At 31.7% G+C, this 7,794-nt stretch overlaps 1 protein-coding gene across 1 annotated transcript; it reads left to right on the top strand.

Moving 5' to 3' along the window:
• Positions 1-1,257: 1,257 nt before the first annotated feature.
• On the top strand, positions 1,258-6,831 carry LOC135143687 (uncharacterized). Its single transcript, XM_064075595.1, has 10 exons — positions 1,258-1,322; positions 1,412-1,515; positions 1,571-1,645; positions 2,382-2,498; positions 2,936-2,988; positions 3,145-3,285; positions 3,335-3,383; positions 3,731-3,844; positions 4,147-4,336; positions 6,705-6,831. Exons 1-10 carry the CDS (start codon positions 1,258-1,260, stop codon positions 6,829-6,831), a joined length of 1,035 nt encoding a protein of 344 aa, XP_063931665.1.
• Positions 6,832-7,794: the final 963 nt, after the last annotated feature.

The following is a 7,794-nucleotide window of genomic DNA, read 5'->3' as shown; positions in this document are numbered from 1 at the left end:
GGATGCATAGACTGTATTGTCGTTAGCGTAAAATAGGATGCGAATATGAAGGTTTCCCAGAAAGTGGAATTGTCCCGCATATACAGTTCGAAAAGCAGGAATGAGAGCAGAGAGCTCTGCGGAACAATATTTATCAGTTGACGGTGTGGCGACAGAGTAGTGTCAAACCTCATATGAGAAATGCGCCCGCGTAGGAAACGGTATTAGAATCTTGTAATAGGTTAATGGAATGCTTAATACACGTAGTTTGCTTAGGAAGACCTCTAATCATACGCTGTCAAAGGTCTTTTTCAAAGCGGGGAAGACAACGCCGAATAATATTTTAAAAATAAAGTGACGAGTTGTCCACTTAACAAAGCGCAAAAGTTGCTCTGTCGTCGATAGCTTTTTCGATACCCAAACTGAAGTTCTGGGAGCGATTCCAAAGTAGTAGCTGAGCCTCCGCGGTTCTGTCCACCGCTGAAAGTAGGCTAATGAGGCGATATTTGCTGGGGTCTGGTGAAGTTCGCGAAATGTTGGGTAACACCACAACAGTGGCTGTTTTACATCGTGTTAGGAAGGAGCTAAGCGGCCTTGTTGAAATTGCTAAACAGGAAAGGTGGTTAATCACCACCCACGGCAACTAGCCTAACATAGCGTGGGTAATGTCGTTAAGACCGATGCTTTCCGTTGCGAAACTACCGGGGCTAGAGAAGTGATTATACCAGTTATGCTCAGTTTGATAAGTCCGTAGTTAAGAGTTGACAAAATCTCGTGGTGTCCTGCCTTCGTCCATAGGATAGATCAAAATTAGAAGCACACACTGAGCAGTGAGATAATCAACAAAAAGCATCACCTTAGCTTCCTCGCTTTTAGCCACTATTATGCATTTGGTGTGATGGCAGCAGTGTCAAATAGATGACCGTCCTACGCCTGCCTTCACGGTCCCAGCCACCAAGTTTCGCCTCCCAAAGATTAGCGTGGAAAGTTGCTAGTTTTTTCTAAGGCCTGTGAAAACCTTTTAGCATTAGTTTGTCGACGGGACTTTAGTAAAAGCCATTGAATAATCTGATAGACAACCAGTGCGATATACAACTTCCCAGCAGCAGCGCGGCCCGTCAGTGAGCTCCTCAAAACTATTAACTGATACTTCTAAAAGGGATGAAGCCACCTGCCAGTGAAGAAATAATGCTAATGGGTCCTTCTTCTTTTTTAAAAAAAATAAAAGTAAAGCTGCTAGTATTATTATTACGCGAAACACCACTTCCACTTTGATTGATGAATTTTGTTAATTTTCTGTTTGTTTATATAATAGTTTTAATTATTTGGACTTTTTATAAAAGGTATCTGCTTGATAATTTATTTTCTTTTAGCGTAATTTTAATAAAGTTATTATTTATATTTTTTTAAAACATAAATAATGCACTTTTAGGTATTTTTCTAGTTCTGAATTTCAAGTTAAAAATAAGCATGTTTTAATTACGGGAGGCTCTAGCGGTCTCGGTTTTTCGTTTGCAAAATTATGTGTTAAAAATGGTTTTACTCTTATCGAAACTTAACAGAACTCACCACTTACACATAAAAAATTTAGGTGCTAATGTTACAATCGTTTCTCGTTCTCAGGAAAAACTTGATGTAGCTGTTAAGCAACTTAGAGGGTTCTCAAGTAGAGAAAAATATCTGAAATATATAATTTTTGTTTTGGGATTGTAACTTTTGTTAATCATATAATATTATATTGTTATGGTTTTTTTATTTTTTTTTATTTTTTATATGCAAATCTCTGGATAATAAGCTGTTAGTTCCTTGTGCATACTTGTTTCGCTGAATGCTACCTCGATTTACAAAATTTGTTATTGTAATAGTAGTTTTAATTTAGTGCTGTGTAGTTATAAGAAAGGGCCATTAAAACACTGTACTTATAAATTATATAAGCTTTTTTTAGTAGAAGCCATTGTAGGGAGTAAAACTTTTTTAGAGAATGTCAAAGGAGGCATACGGCCCTTGTTTTGCGATTGAGTACTGGCACTCTTTACTTGGAAACTTTTAAAACTCTTTTTTTATAAAAAATCTTTCATTGTACTCCAGTTAAACTTAATGGTATATGCTTGGCTTACTAGATTTAAAAATTAACTAAATTTAATATTTTTCTTAAAATTACGAATTGTTACCGTTGTTAATGGATTAATATTTTAATTACTCCACATATAACTTTCTTTATTAAAACACCCTTTTTTAAATTAATTTACTCAGCTATTAAAATCAGTGTAGTATATTTAAAGGCGAGATAAGTTATATTCAACTCTAAAGCAGTTAATTATTAAGTATCAAAAATTTTAATTTTCATGATTTATGATAATTTTTTTTAATTGGATAAATAATGATAACTTTTTTGTATAAAGCAAAAAAGGATTCTCAGAAGATTGAATCGTTTGCCTGCGATGTAACTTGCGTTAGTGAAGTTGAACAATTATTTTGTTCTCTAATTGTTCCTGTCGATATTATTGTTCTCTGTGCTGGTATTTAATAATAAGAAGGATAACTTAATTTAGCTACTAAATTTTTAAATTAGCATCACTCGTTAGTAATACATTTTTTTCAAGGATGTAGTTCATATTGTTTTTGGCGATAAAAATTATTTTCAGTTGCTTTTTTTATTTCAGTCATAAAGCTAAAAGTAGAGAATAAAAACTCAATTATGATAATAATTTTTTTTTAAACTAACGATGCTATTTTTAAAATTGTTAATAAATAGTATGCTACCCTTATAAAGCTCTAAACTTGAACTTTACTCAATAAATTTTACCTAAATAAAAAACAATTATAATTACCTAGTAAGGCCACCTATAGAGGTTTTATATGAGAAATTAATAAATTTTAAGTTTAAAAATTGAATTATACGAGAGTAACAGTTTTGCTACTTATGATTATTTTTAAGCTTGTTAATTATTTGCAGGAGCTTCAAAACCAGGATTTTTCCATCAGCAATCTCCAGTTCTCTTTAAAGATGTATACAACAGCCATTATTATAACTTTTTTGGATAAACAAATAATATATTAGAAAAAATTTTCCGTTTTTTATGAGATCTCTTAAATTTGCTTTAACTTTTAATATATACTGAAGTGTTCAATTAATTATTTATTAATCATTTTTTCTTTGATAAGCAAGTGGAATTAAATTATTTAGGAAGTGTTTATGCAGCCACATACTGTTTTCAAAAAATGCTCCGCGATGGAGTTTGCGGTGCAAAATTTATATTTATAAGTTCTGCTTGCGGTCTTCTATCATTTCCGGGATACTCTCAAGTAACATAATAGTCACTCGCATTAAGAATGATTGTTTACACTAAAAAAGTATGCAGCTACAAAGTTTGCTTTAAGAGGATTTTGTGATGCTTTTAGAGGTTCACTAAATTGATCAACTTAGAAACTTATTTTTTCGTGTATTTTTAACATTAAATAAAGTTTTTAAGAAAATTAATAAAGTTGAATTTATATATTTTTCTAAAATAGTAAAGATGGCACTATAGAGCTAGCAAAATTTAATTGTTAAAAATTTTTATAAAAACTAGTTAACTGTATATTTAAAAATTTAAAACTACTAAGTAAGCTTATTAAAGCTGAAGTCCAATAAATATAAATTTTAAATTTCATGTAAACTTTACTTTCAAAATTTGTTTAAATTTTTGTATTAAAAAGGTTTATATATAATACTTTGTTATTTTTTTTATTTATTAATTTCTTTTGAAAGGAGAACTATTGCTATTTCAGTATACAAGCCACATCTTCTTTGCATCTAGTATAGATTCTCCGGGATTTGCAGAAGAGCAGAAGTTAAAACCGGAACTTACTAAGAAAATTGAAGGTTTTTATTATTATATAATAATAAATGTAATTATTTTTAAATCTTCGTAATGCTTGAGTTTAAGAAAATCGTAATTCCCCCAAGTTTTTAAGTTATGAAATAAAAAATTAATAATTTTTTTTATTTGCAGTCAATTTTGAATAGAAATTTCTTAAAAAAATTAATCGTAACTGTATTCAATTATTTTTTTATTTAATTTTTTATTAATAAGGCTTTAAATTCAATTGTTTTTAAATGTTTTAAGATTACCTTTGAATTTTTTTTTAGTTCTTATACTTAAATGTTTTTTGCTGTTACTTTAGGCACGTGCGTTCTACAAACTAGTGACCAAGCGGCAGCTTCTTTATGGACTGGAATTTCCCGCGGCCATTACCAGATCACTAGTGATTTTGCTGTTGAACTTCTTCGAATTTCAAACAACTCTACCAATCCCAGAAATAATTTTCTTCTTGAACTTCTGCTTTTGCCTTTTGCTTGTATTATGCAACATCTGTTTCACATTTATATGGAATTTATAGTAAAAAGAAGTTCAATTCCTAATAAACGAATTTAATGCTAATTTTCTCATTGTAGTTATTGGATTGTTCTGTGTGATAAAATCTTTTTTAACAGGAATTTAAAGCATTATTTTTTTTAACTATAAGTTAATTAAGTTTTTTAAAGAGAGGTCCTAATTTATAGGTGTTTTAAGCGATACTTTTCTAACGTTAAAAAAGTTTAATATTATTATTTATAATTAAAGAAAATAAAAATAAAGTTAAAAATTATTTTTAAAAAAGTTTTATTTAAAATTATATAATTCTAATAAATTTAAAAAATTTTATTTTTAATATTTTTACTATTCGCCACTTCTGCACTTCAATTACGGGAATAAAATTTTTACAACGCCTTTTTATTTAGAATTGAAAAAACCTTTAAAAATAAAAAATTTAGTTTGGTTTTTTTTGAGTACTCGCCACATAACTTTTTTTACTAATAAAAAAATTTATATAAATTTTTGTAATCGATCTTTAATGAGCCACGCGTTAGGCATTGTTAGAAAGGGGTTTACCTTTGATTTGTTATAAGCTCCATAAATAATAATTCAATTTTAAAAAAGATGTATACAAATACAAACTTTCACAACACAATTATGCATGCGAACTTCCTAGCAGCCCGCACTTGATTAATAGATTTAAACTTGGTTAAAGTCCTTTATAAAACTTTATAGATGTCTCTTTTTCTTAAAATTTATTTATCTGTATAAAAATACTTCCATTAAAGCGTTAGAAATTTTTAAAGTGAATATCTTTTTGATTTGCTAAAATTTAATATCTTACTTTTATTTCGTTCTACTTTGGTAGAATGATCTAATTATCATTTCTAGAGTGGTAGTTAGTTTTGTTCTACTTCAGTAGAACAGGCTAGTTAGATATCATTTCTAGAGGGGCAGTTAATTAGTTTTGTTCTACTAAAAAGGAACTTTTTATAATAATAGAAATATAAAATAAAGAAATAAATAAACAAATTAACAGAATATAATAAATGATAATATAAAGTAACACGAAGACTTACAAACTTTCAGCTTTCTGATTAACAAAATACCTTAGTTTTTTTTTTTACTGAAAAACTAAACGATTATGCTAGATAATTATCAATTTTAGTGCTGTGACATTAGAAAAATAAAAAAAAACTTAAAGCTATGTTAACTAGGACCTGTAACTTTCACTCTCACAGGCAATCAAACAATTAAACGCTAAATTAAACCTAATGGGTGAAATATTATTACGCCATTCATAAACAGTATACCTAACAATGAATAAAAAATAACTTAATTATACTTATTTACACTTTGCCTAAACTCCTAATCGGACTTTATTCTAGCTGATCAAACTGTAAAGTACTGCTTATTATATCTTTATACAGTAAACAAGACTTTCGGATGGTTGATACACCTGGTACATACCCTCTTTTACACTCTAAAGAGGTTATTTGATAAATAAAAACAAGCAACAGATTAACTTGTTGGCTAACCTAGGGGACCTTTAATTTTAAGCACGTTTTAGCTAACCTTAGTTGGTTTTAAGCTAAGTGTACTCTAAAGTTTTAACTAGTCAGAAATTAGTCTTTAAAGGCACCATTATCTAATTTGGAATTTTTTAGCAAGGTACCCTAAGCAAGTTATGCTATGGTTCGGGTTCCGCTAGCCTTGATGATATAAGATCCTTACTGGAGCTTTTTATTATTATTTTTATGCTATTCGATGTTGTGGTTTAACTTTTAAAAACCTTCTTAACGAAGAATCTAGTTCAAACCTAGCCAACACTTTATTATTAATTTTAGTACTTTTACCAAGATAAATTACAAAAGTTGTTCCCATATTTTATCATTTTCTTGGTAGAATATTGGCCTTTCTTAAGGTCATGTATGAAAATTTTCATGGCTTAGTGCTATTTCCTATAATAATTAAGCACCTGCCTTATCATGTATAAGAGATAAGCTTTTAGTTTGTCTGGTGCCTGTGCTTGTCCCTGCATGCAACTTATACTTTGTGCGGGGGCCCGTAAGCAACCTTTGCGATGCGGAAATGGCAGCAAGTTAGTTCTTCCGACCCGATTCGATTTGGCAATTACGTAGGTAGGTGCCTGCAGTGGAGGTATTTTGCCGAACGATTGGTTCTGACTTTGACCGTTGGATCGAACCTTTTGATTTTCGTACCGCGTTGTACACTTTTAATGAACATAAGGATTCCTTTTCCATCCCCAGGTTCCTCTTCATAAAAGCGCACGAAAAAGAGCGTGCCTGTATATTCAAATTCACTCCTTGCTTCGGAGTTAGTGTTCGCGGGCATCCGTTGGTTAAGGTCTAAGGTGCTCAACAGGTCACCAGCCCAAGGCGTAGCAAAGTGCGAACGGAGACATAAACAATTCACTGGCCATATGACCCTCTACTCCGCAAAGCCGTCGTCGTTACGGTTAGGCCTAGTTATCTATAGTACTAGTAGCTAGCACTATTCTACAATACCATTCAGATCGGAAATGTAAGAAGATAACCCCAATGATTTAGTTAATAGTACTAATTCAATCCTTGATTTAGCCAAATTTTATGCTAATTTAATGATTGCTTTAGTAGCTCCGGAATTGAGCAATGGTGTTAACTGCCATCCCCCATTATATAGTTCTTGCTTCTATGGTTCTTAGCGGGCCTTACTCACTCGAATGTGAAGTAGTGTACTACATAACTTAGTATGTATGCACCGATGTTTTACCAATGGCTTTCCATGATCTTCCTAGTCAAAACACACAATAAAGTTAAATCTCCTACCAAGACACTCTAGTTAATGAACAAAAAGGCATCAAAACAAGACATTAATAACCATCATGTTTGCCCGAATGTTTACAGGTAAGCTGGAAACCTACCGAAGGACTTCATTCTACAGACGAATTTTTGTCAATTTTAAAAGCAGTTCTTTCGAACCGGGCGTTTTACCGCTCTGGCAATTTTCGCCGACCCGTCTACCCTGAGCTCATTTTGTCCAAAGGAAAATTCCATAATCACAACTTTAAGGTGGTTTAATCATTACAGGAATCTTGGTGTAGCTGCATGAGCTAACGATTAAAGTAAGACTTTCCAAGTCGTAGAGGGTGACATGACCAAGGGGGAATGAGCCTACATTAAGCATTCTTTCCAACAACGGATGATAACCTTTCACCTTCCCTAGCTCGTAACCATCGGAAAGCTTAGGGGGCTAAAGCGTCTGTAGACGCGAAGTTGAATATATAGGCACGATCTTTTTCGTGAGCTTTACGGTAACGTCCCGGTGGTAAAAAGCAATCATTTCTCCGTTAAAGATGTACATAGAAATCGCGAACGCTCATAAGTTAGTTTCAAACCAAAGGTCAAATGTAAAATAAACAACTAGATTACATAATGCTACCCGTCATAGCACCAACCTGCATAGCTGCCTAATC

Source organism: Zophobas morio, unplaced genomic scaffold (assembly GCF_036711695.1).
Source record: "Zophobas morio isolate AGI-343-1 ecotype UQ-CSIRO unplaced genomic scaffold, CSIRO_AGI_Zmor_V1 ptg000070l, whole genome shotgun sequence".
Lineage (NCBI taxonomy): Eukaryota > Metazoa > Arthropoda > Insecta > Coleoptera > Tenebrionidae > Zophobas > Zophobas morio.
The sequence above is the reverse complement of the archived record's forward strand: the minus strand, read 5'-3'. Positions and strand labels throughout refer to the sequence as shown.

What these genes read in the sequence shown, in the direction of transcription:
- LOC135143687 (XM_064075595.1), top strand. Translation starts at nt 1,258, where the DNA reads ATGAATTTTGTTAATTTTCTGTTTGTTTATATAATAGTTTTAATTATT. An exon ending in ATTTGGACTTTTTATAAAAG is followed by an intron (nt 1,323 to 1,411) that starts GTATCTGCTTGA and finishes ATGCACTTTTAG; the next exon opens with GTATTTTTCTAGTTCTGAAT. An exon ending in CATTTCCGGGATACTCTCAA is followed by an intron (nt 3,286 to 3,334) that starts GTAACATAATAG and finishes ACACTAAAAAAG; the next exon opens with TATGCAGCTACAAAGTTTGC.